This window comes from Bos indicus, chromosome 7 (assembly GCF_029378745.1).
Source record: "Bos indicus isolate NIAB-ARS_2022 breed Sahiwal x Tharparkar chromosome 7, NIAB-ARS_B.indTharparkar_mat_pri_1.0, whole genome shotgun sequence".
Taxonomy (NCBI): domain Eukaryota; kingdom Metazoa; phylum Chordata; class Mammalia; order Artiodactyla; family Bovidae; genus Bos; species Bos indicus.
The window spans coordinates 39,085,816-39,101,138 of record NC_091766.1 but is presented as its reverse complement, the minus strand read 5'-3'; the positions used below and the strand labels follow the sequence as shown (position 1 = coordinate 39,101,138).

General features: G+C 53.8%; 1 protein-coding gene and 1 non-coding gene across 2 annotated transcripts in view; both read left to right on the top strand.

The window, feature by feature from the left end:
* The window catches only part of COL23A1 (collagen type XXIII alpha 1 chain), a 406,940-nt gene extending 392,317 nt beyond the window's left edge, over positions 1 to 14,623 (top strand). The window contains exons 16-27 of the mRNA XM_019964762.2: positions 108 to 152; positions 968 to 1,057; positions 1,823 to 1,885; positions 2,208 to 2,264; positions 2,516 to 2,542; positions 3,480 to 3,542; positions 3,627 to 3,680; positions 3,863 to 3,889; positions 6,678 to 6,731; positions 7,001 to 7,087; positions 9,008 to 9,046; positions 9,487 to 14,623. Of these exons, the coding sequence (XP_019820321.1) occupies positions 108 to 152; positions 968 to 1,057; positions 1,823 to 1,885; positions 2,208 to 2,264; positions 2,516 to 2,542; positions 3,480 to 3,542; positions 3,627 to 3,680; positions 3,863 to 3,889; positions 6,678 to 6,731; positions 7,001 to 7,087; positions 9,008 to 9,046; positions 9,487 to 9,489 (609 nt within the window). The 3' untranslated portion in view covers positions 9,490 to 14,623. The remainder of the gene's footprint in view (positions 1 to 107; positions 153 to 967; positions 1,058 to 1,822; positions 1,886 to 2,207; positions 2,265 to 2,515; positions 2,543 to 3,479; positions 3,543 to 3,626; positions 3,681 to 3,862; positions 3,890 to 6,677; positions 6,732 to 7,000; positions 7,088 to 9,007; positions 9,047 to 9,486) is intronic.
* A 289-nt stretch (positions 14,624 to 14,912) lies between these two features.
* On the top strand, positions 14,913 to 15,020 carry LOC139184333 (U6 spliceosomal RNA). The gene has a single exon (XR_011567910.1). It is a non-coding gene; the product is annotated as a U6 spliceosomal RNA (small nuclear RNA).
* The last annotated feature ends 303 nt before the right edge of the window (positions 15,021 to 15,323 follow it).

The following is a 15,323-nucleotide window of genomic DNA, read 5'->3' as shown; positions in this document are numbered from 1 at the left end:
GACCCAACCCAGGGCCAGTGTGCTGGTCAGAGTGGGCAGCCTGGCCACAAATCCCTGCCAGGGGCCAGGGCACCATAACCCCCACCTTGCTGTCTGTTCCCTTCCAGGGCGAACTCGGATTGCCTGGTGCTCCTGGAATCGACGGAGAGAAGGTCTCTGGGCCTTTCAATTCCTTGGTGATGCTGTGCCTGATGCTGTATCAGGCTGAGTGTGTGTGTGTGTGTGTGTGTGTGTGTGTACACGTGTGCGTGCAGAGTTCTAGAAAACAGAACATTTGCTCTGGAGCCAAATCCCAGTTCTGCCCACAGACCTCAGGCAAGCTACTCGCTTTCTGGCAGCCTCGGTTCCTCGGTCCCTCAGTTCCTGAAGATGGTAAAAGGGCTGAGGGCTAAATAACGGCACACGGAACACACTCGAGAGTAGTGCCTGGCATGTAATAGCAAAGAGTCATCTCACTGTCATTATTAGTATCAGTGTAAGTATACACGCATGTGTATGATCCTGCGTAGACACCACAGTGTCCACAGGTATCACTTAACATTCACGGATGTGCCTTTAGCACTGGGTCCCTAGTGTGTGACTCAGAGTGGACGTTATACAATCAGTCGAATGAAGGACTGCAGCAGCTGGTTGGGTGACCGAGGGATGGTTGGTTGTATATGGGGTTGGGGGCCCTCACCATTGGCTCCTGAGATGTGAGCACAGGGTTGGCCCTGACCCCATATGCACCCCTCAGTAGCTACCCATTCCCACTTGCTCTGCCCCCTGCCCCACCCTGCAGCCCTGCTTGCAGTAGGACAGGCGGGGACTGCCCCTTCTGTGTTGCCAGCCAGGCCCCTCTGTTCCTTCATCACTTGGTCTGGAGGAGAAGACCCACAAGGAAGAAGGGAGGGTCTGGCCTGCCTTAGAATAAGCTCTGCATGGGGGGAGGGAAAGTGCCTACTGTATCTTGTTCTGTGATTTTCAGGGTCCCAAAGGACAGAAAGGAGACCCAGGAGAAGCCGGACCAACAGGACCCAAAGGGGAAGCAGGAGAAATGGGCTTGTCAGGCCTCCCGGTAGGTGGCTGGGTAAGCCCCCCTGCTACTTGCCCCATGTGAGGGTCCCAAGGTGAATGCGGGCCCCGCACGGTGGCTGCCAGGGGCTGGGACTCTGCGGTCCTAGTCTCAGCCCAGTCTCAGCCCCAGCCCACTGGGCCTTTGAAGGGAAGCACTGGGATGCCCTGACTCTGAGCCCACACTTCCTCCCCTGCAGACAGACCTACCACTTACATCGAGAGGCCTCCTTAAGGTGAAATAAGGAGGCCCCGCCTAATGGCAGATGACTAGACGGGGAGTTCTGACAGCCCAAGTCTGCATGCTGCTCCATCTCACTGACTCTGGAACCCAGCACAAGTGACCTAACCTCCCTGGGCCTCAGTTTCCTCCGCTCTAAAATGGGAGTGATAACCTCCCCTCCCACAAAGGGACACATGGGCAGGGCTGAGAATAGGGACCCACTGTCATCGCCATTTTAATCATTGCTTTTGTCATGAGTGGCCAGACGCGAAGAGCTGCCACCACATCCATTGTCCATCCATGAGGCTCACTTGGCTAGAGAGCTGGTGCCAGGATTTGAACCCCAGGTCTTTGCTCCTAGAGCCCCTGGCTGCCCCACAGGAAACAACTTATACTGCTGTTAAGATGCTCTCTGAATACCCACTGATTTAGGGAAAGCTACTGAAGATGCACTGCTTGACGGAGGAAGGAAGGGGAGGTGCTGAGCCCCGTGGGTGGCAATTTTGGTGATAGACAGAAAGGGCTCAGGGCCATCCTGTCCCGCAGGGTGCCAACGGCCCCAAGGGAGAGAAGGGAGAGTCTGCATCTGACAAGCTACAGGAGAGCCTGGTAAGGGCACTGCTGACGGTCTCTGCTGGGGGCTGGCTGGGGCCCTGAGCCTTGGGACACAGGGCCACCTGGCCTGACCAAGCTCAGGGCAGTGGGCGGGGGGGGGGGGGGGGGGGGGGGGGGGGGGGGCGGCGAGCCTCAGGCCATCTTTGAACCCAAAGGCCAGCACTGGGCCTCCCACCCGGCAGTGCCTCTTGGGGGCAGTGTGGAGCGCAGTGCCCAGCACCCAGGGAGTGCTCCTTCAATGTCCGATGAGCTCAAGTGTGGGTAAGTGAGGGGTGGTGGGGCAATGGGCAACTAATCCACCTCTGACCCTTCCTAGGCCCAGATCATAGCAGAGCCAGGGCCCCCAGGCCCTCCTGGTCCCCCAGGCCCCATGGTAAGAAAGTTTGGCTTGAAGCAGCTGGGATGTGGAGAGGGTGATGGGCTTAGGCCCAGAGGACAACAAGGTACCTCAGCGGGGAGGAGACACATCAGGCAAGCCACGCAGAGCCCAAGTCTGGGCTTGGGAAGCCACAGGGCCAATGAGTGGCCTGGAAGCCTTTGTGGCTGCTGCAAGAGGGCCTGGCCAGGAGGTCTAGACCTAGCCTCATGGCCTTTCTAATCTGGGGCTTTCTCCTCCTCCTCCAGGGCCTTCAGGGGATGCAGGGTCCCAAGGTGAGTTCTGAAGCATGGATGGGAACCCCGGCCCCTACTTGCTGCAGGTTCACAGCCTGGTTGGTTCCGCAAATTCTTGCCAGCAGGCAAAGTGAGAGCCCCACAGTCGGCCCCGGACCAGCCCTGCATCTTCCCATGGCCTGGCCATTCCCAAGCCCCTGCCAGCGTCCTCAGAGCTGGTACTCCCCGACCCACACTCAGCCTCTCCGTTCCTTGCCCCCTCCCCTCTTCTCCCCTCAAGCACACATCTGTCTCTCAACTGCCCACAGCCTGGACACAAAGTCCTGGCTTTGGTGTATATTACGTAACGTCATGTTCTCTGCTCTCCAATTAAAACTGTGAGTGTGGTCTGCCCGTGTCCCCTCGCCCAGGGAGGCCAGCTGGCCTCACTGCATCTCCCTCGTTTACCCTGGGGGAGACCACATCTCCGCATCCCCAGCTCAGAGGCCAAGCGGGGCCTCAGAGTCATGGAATCCTAGAGCTGAGTGGGGCCGAATATGTAGCTTGAGCAGATGTGCAGCTTCTGGTTCTGTTTTATTCCGAGGCCTCCCCAGATGATGTTTAGAATAAGCAGCTGCTGTCAGAGATGAGGTCCAAGACGGGGACTCAGAAACCCAGTGGCTGCTCAGCCCTGCCACTTCCTGGCTGTGCAAGTGGGCCTGTCCCTGCCCTTCTCTGTACCTCTGTTTCCTCTTCTGTGAAATGGGTGTGACTATAACCCACCTTCCAGGATTAGTGAAAAAGCCCATGTGTAAGAAAGGATAAAACATGCACACCCACATTCTGATATTTGCACAAGAAGGAAGCCAGGGCTAGGTTGTCAGAGCCTGGAGTCTGTCCCTCTGCCCCGCACACCTCGGTCCCCGGTCAGGCCCCAGGCTTTCCTATTCTGCCATGTGTCTGGCCCCCTTAACTGGTATCTCCCCTTTGCTTCCAGGGCTTGGATGGAGCAAAGGGAGAGAAGGGCTCGTCGGGTGAGAGAGGACCCACCGGCCTGCCTGTGAGTGTCATGAGCCTTGTTCATCCTCAGAGGGGCTAATTTCTGTAATTGTCATGACTCTTGACACATTCCTTTTCCACCCAGGGGCCAGCTGGCCCACCAGGCCTTATTGGGCTGCCAGGAACCAAAGGAGAGAAGGTAACCACCTTCCTTTAATGTCCCCCAACTATGGTATCACTCAGTCCTGGGGGCTCAACCCCTGCGCTTCACTGGTCCCTAGGGCCAGAGTCCAGGTTCTGTGGACAATTCACAGGGCTGTGAATTGTGTTCCCAACACCTCCTTCTCAGCCTCCTCACATCTCCTCTTTGTCTCTTCTCAGGGCAGACCCGGGGAGCCAGGACTAGATGTAAGTAGCTCACCATCCACTGTGGCTGGGTCTCTCCCGTTTGTAACTTTTGCCCTCATGCTGCCCTCTGGATGGCTTGGATGTGTCCCCATTCCCCATGGCTAGACTACAACTGGCTGGTTCCACCCCTGTCCACAGTGCAAACCCAACACACAGCCCAGAGTAGGTGCTTTCTTGATAGATAGATGGGTGGTTGAGTGGATGGTGGATGATGGATACGGTACAAAGGATGGGTGGGTGGAGGGATGGGTAGAGGAAGGATGGGTGGATGGTATGTAAATGAGTGATGGATACAAGCAAAAGATGGATGGTGGATGGATGGATGATAGCTTGACAGATGACGGATGGAGGATGATCGAGGATGGTGAGTGGATCCATTGGAGTAGGGAGGTAGGAAGACCAATGAGGAGCATGTTGCAATATCCTGGTGAGAGATGATAAGGCTTCAGCTATGGCAGTACTGCAGGAAGGAGAAGAGAATTATTAATCCAATGTTGATTGGATCAGGTATCTTTTGGTTGCAAGAGATGGGAAACACAAGTTAAACTGGTTTAAACTGACTCATAACTGAAAACTCCATATGTGTGACACATAGATCCGGGGCTCAAGTATGTCAACACAACCCAACCTCTCACCCTCTCTTGTCTCTTCTTCCTCTTGAATCATTCCAATTTCCACATGGTGATGAGATGGAGCCAAGAACTCCAAACTTGCATCCCTCTAAGTCCAAATCCTGGAGAAAGGCATTTGCCTCACTCGTTACTCTTTGAGAAAAAGTCTCATCAACTCTCATCGGCCCCAGCTGGGCCAATGCTGAAATGTCACTCGGCCATAAGAATGCAGTTCCCTAACTGGCCAGACCTGCTCATAATGCTCCATCCTGGATCTGGGGGTGGAGTTGGTGAATTGTGAAAAGGGAGAGTGGCTCCCAGGAAAATCAGATAGCTATTGCAAGGGAAATGGTGACCAGATGCAGGTAGGCTGCAACGACTCTGGTGCCTACCCTAAACTTCAGGGAGAAAGTGTCACCCTACACACAGGAAGAGGAAGAATTCTAGGCTGAGTTTCTGACTGGAGGGTTCCACTGATGTTCCAGGAGAAGAAGACACTACTGAATCCAGCTCAGGCTGTGGACCCAGAGAGGTAGTGGTGGTGGAGCAGAAGGGACTCTATGCCCCCAATACTGTGGCCACTGTGGTCCAGTGGTTAAGACTTCAATCAGGGGGCAGGGGTTTGATCCTGATCCCTGGTCAGGGAACTAAGATCTCACATGCCATATGGTGAGGCCAAAGTAAAAAGTCAACCCACTCCAATGGGCCCAGCTGAAATGGGGAGTCTGCTTGGAAGCCTTTCCTGACCTCACACCTGGACAGAAGAGCCCCTCTTCCTGGCACGCTATGGTGTCTGGTTCAGATCTCTATCACTATGAGTATTGATCATTATCTTCTGCACCCCACTGCCTGTCACGTTAGACTCTGTACCTTTGTACCTGTGGGGTTCTAACTTATGGAAGCGACTTAGTGATGACACAGGCCTTTGAAAGAAGAACTTATTACTTACAGTTCTCAAGGAAAGGGCGTGCCCCACATGGAACCACATGGAGACGCAGTAGGTTTGGTTGGCAGGCAGAAAGGAGTGGGGGAGAAACCTAGGGCAGGGATTTTACTGGCATTTCTCTGGGGAAAGTGAGGCAGAGCAGAGTCAACAGTCTAGGATTGGCTAGTTTGAAGAATCCTGGCAGGCTTTGGGCTCTAAGCATGGTCTCTAGTTGCCTGCTACCTGGCCCTGGGATGATTTGGGGCAGGGAAAATATTGACTTGGTGTGTGAGTTAGATAGAGGAGGTTGTTCCAGGATTGGTTGGTTTACATATGAAAGGCATGCTCCCTACCTAGCTCTTTGCTATATCTAAGGGTTGGCTACCTCTAGGAGAGGCAGCCTCTCCCCAGCCAGCAAGATTTTGATGATATCAATACATCAGAAGATACAGAGAATAAACAGCATAATAAATATAAGAGTGTGCATACTAAGTCACTTCAGTCGTGTCTGACTATTTGCAACCCCAGGGACTACAGCCCACCAGGCTCCTCTGTCCATGGGCTTCTCTAGGCAAGCATACTGGAATAGGTTGCCATGCCCTTCTCCAGGGGATCTTCCCAACCCAGGGATCGAACCCATGTCTCTTATGTCTCCTGTGTTAGCAGACGGGTTCTTTACCACTAGTGCCACCTAAGAGGGAATTCAGCAAATCTGGTTTTCTGCCCTCAGCATTCAGCCCAAAGCCCAATTCCTAGTGGATGCTTACAAATGTTGACTGGGAAGATGGACAGATGAACAAATGGATGGATGGGTAGGTGGGTACATAAGAGTTTCAGCCAAGCGCAGAGAACAGAGAGCATCATTTCTTGGTCTGCTGAAGACGGTGATATAACTTCCATGGGTTTGCTATGTCTCAGCCCCCAGCCGAGCCTGGGCCAGTGTCTGCTGCACCTGACTTGACATGAGACAAAGCTCTTTGCTAGCAGTTCTGCCTGAGGGCTTCCACCCAGAAACAGCAGTGGTGTTCTACTTTGGAGGAAGCCGTGCCAGTGTCCTGAATGCAGGCTTTTCTCTGCATCATCCTCATACCCAGCATCTGTGTCCCCTAGAAGCCAGGGATGGTCCAGCTTATAACATGGATATGTGCGGAGGGAAGGGGCAGAGGTGGGTGGGAGAGGTAGAGAGATGAAGAGATAACCAGAGCACACCTCAAACTTCATTGTCAGGTTTAACCTTTAATCTTTTTGACAGGGTTTCCCTGGACCTCGAGGAGAAAAAGGAGACCGGAGCGAGCGTGGAGAGAAGGTGGGGAAGGTGGAGAGAACGTGAAGGGTAGGAGGAGAGAAGGAGGGAGGCAAGCAAAGAGAAGGAGGGAGCAGGTGGAGAGGAAAGGACATGGGGGTCAGGAAGAAAGCAGAGAGAAGGCGGGGTGGGTGTGGGGAGGAAGGCTGCAGAGGGTGGTCTGTGGGCAGCAGGGCAGGGGGCTGCCGGCCCCAGGCCCATCTCTGTGAGGGACATTGGAGGCGCCCTGGGCCTGGCAGCCACCATCACACCCCATCTTCCTTCTTGCCCAGGGGGATCGCGGTGTCCCGGGTCGGAAAGGAATGAAAGGCCAGAAGGGCGAGCCGGGACCCCCAGGCCTGGACCAGCCGTGTCCTGTGGTATGTGTTGGTGAGACAAGGGAGCCCAAACCCAAGTCTTTGCAGCCCTCAGAGCTCAGTTGCAAGTCCCAGAGGCCCCAGGTGCCCTGCCCTGGGGTGTCCACACTGCTGGGGTTACCCTCTAATCTCTACCATCACCAAGGCTCCTCTCACTCTGGTCATAACCCCTCCATGGGCAAGGCCCAGGGACCCACTCCGTCTAGAAGATGGAAGCCCGGTCAGGGACGGAGTCTGTTTGTTCCTCTACTCAGCTTCTTTGGACCTAAAAGGAGACGGAACCACCCTTACCTCTCTGAGGGTCTGTCCTGTCCCAGAGGAGGCTTTTGCTGGTCTGCATAGCTGCACATTCACCCCTTGCATCTCCTCCGCGTGTCCCAAAGCCCTTTCCCCTCACAGCCTTTCTCCTTTCCTGCTTTTTTACCACAGCTTCTTGTGGCCCACCAGACAGACCTGATACCTGAAATAACCAAAGTTCAGTCCTCTCCTTCTAGAAGGCAGGGAAGGTTTACATGTCAAACTCTTCCAGTGGAACTCAGAAAAGACAGGAAAAATAACTGAGTTTCCATATTGAAACTCACCAGTTACTCACATCCCCCCATCTCTGCCAGGGCTGTGGTGGGGGAGAAACCATGTTGTGTATCCCCTTCCAGAGGGGCAGGGCCAGGGACCCCAAAGTCCAATCTTCTGACGTCAAATGGGTCACTTAGCCCTCTGCTCCTTAGTCTCCTTATCCATGCAACAGGGGTTCTAATCCCTACCTCCAGATGGCTTGGAGGAGGCAATGGGAAAAAACAGGAAGAGCAGCGGGGAGGCAAGCATGCACTAAAAGGACCAGGGACAGCAGGGGGACAGGGTGGCCCGGCCCCAAGCCCCAGGCCCTGCTCAAGACTTCCCTCCAAGTCATCAAGCCTTTGTCTCTGAAACAGGAGAATCTTAGATGCAGAGGCAGGCGAGGGGCGCCAGGGTCCAGGGGCCTGGCCAGGGGCGGTGGACCCTGCCCTGCGGTATGCAGCCTGGCCTGCTGTGTGCTGTGTGCTCTGCTGTGCTGGGCGTTCTGTGCTGCCTGTGCCCGCTGCCCTGCCCTGCCTTCCCTTCCATTCTGTCCCTCCTCCCCACTTCCCCTTGGGCCCCAGCCTCAGCCCCCAGGGGTGCATGAGAGTGCTGGGGGTGGGGGGCACGCTCCCCCGTGTCCATGGTCTTGCTGTGTGCTTCAGAACAGAGTGAAGTGTCATCCACTATCGCATCCACCAGGGACGCTAGGCTGACTGGCGGGTCAGCCTTGGTCCATCACCAGCTCCCCACCACCAGGCCGCCTGAGGAAACCCACCTCCCTGCTTGTGTCTGATGGCTCCAGACTATCCCCACTCCAACCCCATCACACACACACACCTCCCCACCCTGGCCCAGTGTCCACACTGACCTCAGCCCATCCTGTCTGCTACTCAGATCCAAACACAGGGACCAGGACAGGCCAAAAGGGAATCCCATTTCCTGGACTGTCCTTCAGATATTCTTGGACATGTGTCTGAAAGCTCTCAAGACCACAGGGTGAGCTACCAGAACCTTCACCACAGCTGCCAGACAGAAAGACACACAGGTGCTCGGTGGGACCAGGGCCAGGCCTGCTCCTGGCCTGGGGATGTCTAGCACAATGCCCTATACTCCGTGGTGTCCTGGTTCCGCCCACAGCTACTCGTGTCCCAGCAAAGCCCATGGGGGCATGCTTAGAACAAGCACCGAGGGCGGCTGTCGTGTTCCATGACCTGACTACCCGGGTGGACAGGGCAGGCATTCAGGCCCTGGCCTCAGGTGGCAGCTCCCTGGGCTGCAGCTAGCTCCTCCTGGGGCAGGAGTGTGTGGAGCACAGGGAGCTGCTGACCAGCCCTGCCTCCTTGTCACTGAAACCTTCTTCCTTTCCAGGGCCCCGATGGACTGCCTGTGCCTGGCTGCTGGCATAAGGTAACTTTCAGGGAAGAGTCTCCAAGGCAGGCTAGGAGGAGTGGGAGAGCCAAGGGAACCCTGGGGCTGAGTGCCTGCCGCTCCCTACATCGTGATGGAACAGCCAGGTCTCCCCAAGTAACCCTAGATTTGACTCTCCCATCGTGTGGCCCAAGACCCAGGGCTGTGATCCTGGTTGTGAGCAAACCACCCTCTTGGTCATACAGGGCTCACTCAAGCCCTGGCCCAGCCAGGGCAAAGCTATCAGCCCGTGAGACTTTGTTCATACTGTCCCTCCCCCACCCCAAGAGAGGGTGGAATTCAGGAGGTTAGGATGAGAGGATTGGGGGGCCATACCTCTGCCCGAGGAAATAGGCAGGACAGGGATACCCAGATCAGAAACAGGGCTTCTGGGCCCCCCCAGTTCCCTCCTCACCTTCAGTCTTTCCCTCCTTTTCTAGTGATCCTGAGCACGCAGTTCACAACCTGTATAGATCCATGTGGACATTTTTAATTTTTGTGAAAACAAAACAGTAATATATTGATCTATTTTCACGGGATGCAACACCAATACTTGTGGCCTTTTAACATCAGAGAGTGTGCCCAGCCCAGCCCCAGGACAATCAGTGTGTGAAGCTGGCAGGAAAGCGGACAGGCCCCCTGGGGGCACTGTGTACCTGCAGGGCTCCCTCGGGGCTTGGCTTTCCAGGAAGGAGATGAAAGTAACTTGCCTGGCTCAGGAGAGGCTGCAGAGAGGCCAGGTTGGGCTTTCGGTCACCTGAGAGCAGAAACTCCGGCTGCTCCACTGCCCTGCAAGAGCCTGCCCTCTGAAGCTCTGGAGCTCCGGGCCATGCCATCCACGAAGGCTTGTGGCATGAATAGCAAACACAACTGATCTTGGCCTCTCTGGCCTCTGCACTCAGCCACAGCCAGCTACCCACCGCTCTGGGTCCCCTTGGGCCCTGGGTTCACCAGGGCAGGATGGGACTTCCACCCAGCACTCATAGCTGGAGCTGTGGGAAGCAAGCTAAGCAGGCAGAGATCCCATCGAGTGCTGTAGGCCTCAGGAACCAGCCTGCCTGCTGTGAAAACCAGTGTCCTCTGGCCAGGAGTGAAGGCCAGGCTCTGTGATCACTACCACGTGGACCCAGCAGCAGGGAGCCCTGTGAGCCTCGAGCGTGGAGGTCCCAGGCTGGAATGTCTGTTTCCTGCTTTTCACCACACCCCCACCACATGAGGGACGTGATGGGACTGCCAGCCTGAGGAGATGGACCGCCAGCTCAGAGTTTGGGCCTCGATGGCCCCAAGTCTCCCCACCCAGGGGAACTCTGGCCAGCCTCCCAAAAATGAGTCCTCTGAGGGAGCTATGCAAATGAAAAGAGCCTCGGGGCTGCTTCCATGCCTGTCTGAGTAGGTGGCCTGTGCCCTCAGCCAATGATGCTCTGAGAAGAGGTTCCCCGCTTCTGACAAGGGGCCCCAGCCACCAGCTCCAGACCAACTACTTGCCTCCCCTCTCTGTGTAGATGGATATTGTTGTGTGTAATAAATCACAAATGCGGGTCTGGGTTTGTCTGTACTTGCAGACTGGCCCTAGGCCCATCCCTAGGTGAGGTTTCAGCTTGGTCATTGCTGTGTGGGGAAGGATAAGAGAACTCTCCCTGGGCCAGAGCCACCTCCAGAAACCAGAATAAGTATTTCAGGCTCAAGGCAAAGATGAGGTTTGGAGTCAGGGAAACACAGACTCAAGGCCTAGCCCAGCTAACATACCAGCTGAGCCCTCTGTCCAGTCACCCATGCCACTGAGCCCCTGTGTGTTCTCTGATCTGATGAGCCATGACTACTGCATAACAAATCACCCCAAAATCTGTTGCCTTAAGACAATGATCCTTGGGAATTACCTGGTGGTCCAGTGGTGAGGACTTGGCACTTTCACTGCTGGGGCTTGGGTTCAATTCCTGGTTGGGGATCTAAGATCCTGTAAGTCACGTGGCATGGCCAAAAACAAACAAACAAACCAGAAAAAAAAAAAAAAAAAAAAGATCCTTTCTATTTCTGTCTTATAGTTCTGGGAGTAATGGGCTCAGTTCAGTGGCTGTCACTCAAGCTTTCCCACATCCAGCAGTTGATGTTGCCTGGCCTCTGATGGCCAGCACACCTCTCTGTGTGGTCTGGGCTTCCTCACCATAAGGCTGTTGGATTCCCAGGGTGAATGTCCCAGGTGGGCCAGATGGAATCTGTGTCACCTTTTACAACCAAGCCTCAGAACTCATATGGTATTACTTCCTACCAGAATTAGAGGTTCACCCTAACTCAAGGGAAAATTGTCCATGACTTCACTTTCACTTTTCACTTTCCTGCATTGGAGAAGGAAATGGCAACCCACTCCGGTATCCTTGCCTGGAGAATCCCAGGGACGGGGTAGCCTGGTGGGCTGCCATCTATGTGGTCGCACTGAGTCGGACACGACTGAAGCGACTTAGCAGCAGCAGCAGCATATTTTAAATGTGGGATAGGAGATCTTGTTTCAGCCATCTTAGAAAATTCTACATCCCAGTTGATCCTTAATCCTGAGAGAGGGGACCAGCAAGTGTGCCCATTTCTCAGGTGGCAAAACCAGGCACATGACGGGGCCTGCCGTGATGGTATCCCAGCCTTCTCCGTCCAAGAACTGAGGCCTAAGGAGGCCATAGTATGAGCAGTACCCCCAGGCCCCACCATGTGGCCTTCTAACTAACAAAACAGGTCCAGCCACATGCTGGCTCAGGAGAAGGAGCAGGTCGAATCTCTGCCCCTTTTCCCCTCCGTTGCTGGGAATAAATGGCAGGCCATGCTGCTCAGCCAGTCGTGTGGGCCACTAGGGAAGTCAGTAACATGAAAATGAAGGAAAACACAGGGGGTCTGTGATAACTGGCGGAGACCACTGGACATCCAGGCGTCCTTTGGAGCTCCAGCATCACTGCACACGTCCCGTCAGTCATCACTCCAGTATTCTTGGGCTTCCCTGGTGACTCAGACGGTAAAAAAATCCGCCTGCAATGCAGGAGACCTGGGTTTGATCCCTGGATTGGGAAGATCCCCTGGAGGAGAACATGGCAACCCACTCCAGTATTCTTTCCTGGAGAATCCCCATGGACAGAGAAGCCTGGCTGGCTACAGTCCATGGGTCGCAAAGAGTTGGACACGACTAAGAGATTAAACACAGCACAGCACACCACCCAGGTAACTCACTGGATCCCCTCACCAACCTGTAAAGGGCGTATGTGGTTGGTATCATTATTTCTGCCTTACATGTGGGGAAAGTGGGGTTCCAAGGAGTTAGTCCCCTGCCCAGGGATGCACAGTCAGGACATGGTAGCAGGCTTGGGGCATCAAACTGAGGTTCTTGGATGTCCTCCAGTTTGTCTTTCCAAAATTATTTGGCAGAGCATGGAGTCTATGGGGAGCACTGTGATGCTGGATGGGCAGAACCTCATGAGGGTAGAAGCCACATGTTCCTCCTTCCCGAGATACCTGGGTGTGGGGGTTGGGGTGGGGGAGAGGAAGGGGTCTTTCCTGCTCCTTTGGCCGGGACAGGGCCATTCATGGTCCATTGCTGCCCTCTTCTGGCCTTGTGCTGTATATTCTCAGGTTTTGCAAACTTCAAAATTGAGAGTCTGCAGAGTCCTCAAGAGCTTGGGGTAGGGGCAACAGACTATGCAAGAGTGATTGACTTGCTGCGGTCCCAGCAGAGACACGGGGAGCACCCTGCCTCAAAACTGAGCCTTCAAGCCTGGGGACCTCGTGTTCCCCTGCCAAGAAGGGCAGCTGTGCCTCAAACTACCCCTTCCAGAAGCGAAAGAACACATTTTTGGAGCCCCACTGTGTGCCATAGCATGTAAACTAGTCACAAAGATGACTTCCCCCTTTTGCAGATGAAGCTGAGGCCAGAGAGGAGTGGGCTTACTCCGGTCTCCGTCCTCCTGATCCCTAGAATACTACTGGAAATGCATGGTTTGCTTTTGGTTACCACAATGATTAGGGGACACTCCTGGCATTAGTGGATAGGGCCAGGCACATCAAACATCTGATATGCATGGGACAGTCCTGCCCAGTGATGAACCATCTCAGTGAGAATGCCAATGCTGCCTGCGTTGAGAAACAACATGCCCTAGCTTCAAATCTTGACTCAGCTACTTCCTCTCTTCCCCTGCCCCACTGACCTCCAATGCCACCTCAAAGGTCGGACATGAGAGAATGGACACAGGAGTGCTTAGCATGGAGCCAGAGGAAGAAAAGAGTGGGCTTTTCTGAGCAGGAAGAGGGGAGGCTTCCTGGTGTTGTCCTGCCCCTCTTGTAGATACTTTCAGCCCAGAAAATGGCCAATCCTGGTCTGACTTCCACCCTCCTGACTCTGGACATCCCAGGAGTGGGTGAGATGTGAGCTGGGCCTGACTGTGGCCTTCTCACCCTCTACCTCAAAGCTGGAAAAGTTCCTGAGGTAACCTGACTTCTCTGAGCTGTCCTGAGTCACAAGACAGGCTTATGTTTGGGCTCAAGACAGGGCCAAAGATAGGCCCCTCACAGGACTCTCAGACTCCCTCTGCCACACAAACACATACACACTAGGACACACCTGCCTACCTGCTAAGTTGCTTCAGTCGTGTCTCTGCGACCCCATGGACTGTAGCCCACCAGGCTCCTCTGTCCATGGGACTCTCCAGGGAAGAACACTGGAGTAGGTTGTCATGCCCTCTTCCAGGGAAATCTTCCCGACCCAGGGATCGAACCCACTTCTTTTATGTCTCCTGTATCAGCAGGTGGGTTCTTTACCACTAGCACCACCTGGGAAATCCACAAGCATACCCATTACATATACAAAGCTGGAATTGCACGATGTACAGACAGCTATGGGTCTCTCTACCAAGGAAGAGGATCAGATCCATTGAGAAAATCAGTGACCACATTTCACATGCAGGGAGGGGGGCTTGGCCCTCAGAAAAAAACTACAGGCCAGAAGCAAACTTTCTTGGTTAATTTGTGAGGAATTTTTTTTCAAGAATCATACCTAAAGTTTTATTCAGCTTTACATTTAAAAGTAAGAAACTTCATTCTGTGTGTGAAGATGAAAAAGTTCTGGAGATGGATGGTGGTATTGGACACACCTGAGTGTATGCCGTTAACGCCCTTGAACTTGTACACTTAAAAATGTTAAAATGGGGACTTCCTGGTGGCCCAATGGTTAGAATCCACCTTCCACCACAAGAGATGTGGGTTAGATCCCTGGTGGGAGAGCTAAGATCCTGCATGCCACAGGGCAACTAAGCCCTCACGCCTCAACTAGAGAGCCTGCGTGCTGCAACTAAGACCCGACACAGCCAAAAATAAAATATTTTTTAAATGTTAAAATGGTAAATTTTGTTATGTGTATATGTTACCACAATAAAGAAACTCCAAATATTCTTTAATAAACGCCTTAAGTGGGAATTCCTTGGCAGTCCAGTGATTAGGACTCAGAGCTTCCACTGCCAGGACCCAAGTTCAATCTCTGGTTGGGGAACTAAGATCCCACAAGCTGCACAGTTCAGCCAAAAAAAAAAAAAAAAAAGCCTTAAGTCTGGGAGAAGAGATGAAGAAATCAGAAATGAGGGGGTGAAGCAGAGGGCTGAGACTCATGAAGAGGTGACAAGAAGGACAGCAGGAGTCTCCCCTTTCTCCAGCCTGCTCAGGCCACCAAGCTCAGGCTGCAGCCTCCCGCCCTGGTTCTAGTGTTCACCAGGGCAGAAAGTTCCAGGAGGGGCTCTCTCTCTGTATGCTGCTTTCCAGTCCCTTAGGGGCGTTCTCCTCTCACTCCCTGGAGTTGGGAGTCCAGTCTTGGCTTCACTCTTGCTATGTGTTTAAGAACAAGCCGGTGCTCGCTTCGGCAGCACATATACTAAAAACTGGAACGAAACAGAGAAGATTAGCATGGCCCCTGCGCAAGGATGACATGCAAATTCGTGAAGCGTTCCATATTTTTACGTGTATACCTGTGGCGGATTCATGTTGATATATGGCAAAACCAATACAATATTGTAAAGCTAAAAAATAAAATAATTATTGATATTAAAAAAAAAAAAAAAACAAGCCTTTTCCCTGTCTGAGCCTCCGTCTCCTGGCAGTGGATAAGGCTCAGGAGACCTTCTACCTCTCTTCCTAAACACTGTAAGATTCTCATAGTGGTTCTATAGCTCGGGTTCACCCTGCGTGCATTCCAGCAGGAGTCCCAGAGGTCACGCCCAGGACCTCCTCAGCAAGTCCCAGCAAGTGGCCTTGCGCTCTC